At 59.8% G+C, this 241-nt stretch overlaps 1 protein-coding gene across 1 annotated transcript in view; it reads left to right on the forward strand.

Moving 5' to 3' along the window:
- Nucleotides 1-95: 95 nt before the first annotated feature.
- The window catches only part of LOC104406968 (nascent polypeptide-associated complex subunit alpha), a gene marked incomplete at both ends in the record, with an annotated part of 2,014 nt that continues 1,868 nt past the window's right edge, over nucleotides 96-241 (forward strand). Inside the window, one exon of the mRNA XM_010016106.1 lies at nucleotides 96-215. Coding sequence (XP_010014408.1) covers nucleotides 96-215 — 120 coding nt within the window. The remainder of the gene's footprint in view (nucleotides 216-241) is intronic.

A 241-nucleotide genomic window follows, 5' to 3' on the forward strand; every position in this document is an offset into this window, starting at 1 on the left:
ACTCCGGATTCACCACTCTGAGTGGAAACCTTCCATGTGGCTCCTGCTGCATCCGCTGAGCTGAGTGCATGAAGTGACGTGTGTTTGGTCCTCAGGGTCCGGAACAGAGTCCGACAGCGATGAATCCGTCCCGGAGCTGGAAGAGCAAGACTCCACACAGGCCACGACACAGCAGGCACAGGTAGGGAGGTGGCTCGGGGCAGGAGCCCAGCCTGGGATCCACCAGGAATGACGTGCATTC

The sequence above is a fragment of the Nestor notabilis genome, unplaced genomic scaffold (genome assembly GCF_000696875.1).
Source record: "Nestor notabilis isolate BGI_N333 unplaced genomic scaffold, ASM69687v1 scaffold26266, whole genome shotgun sequence".
Lineage (NCBI taxonomy): Eukaryota > Metazoa > Chordata > Aves > Psittaciformes > Psittacidae > Nestor > Nestor notabilis.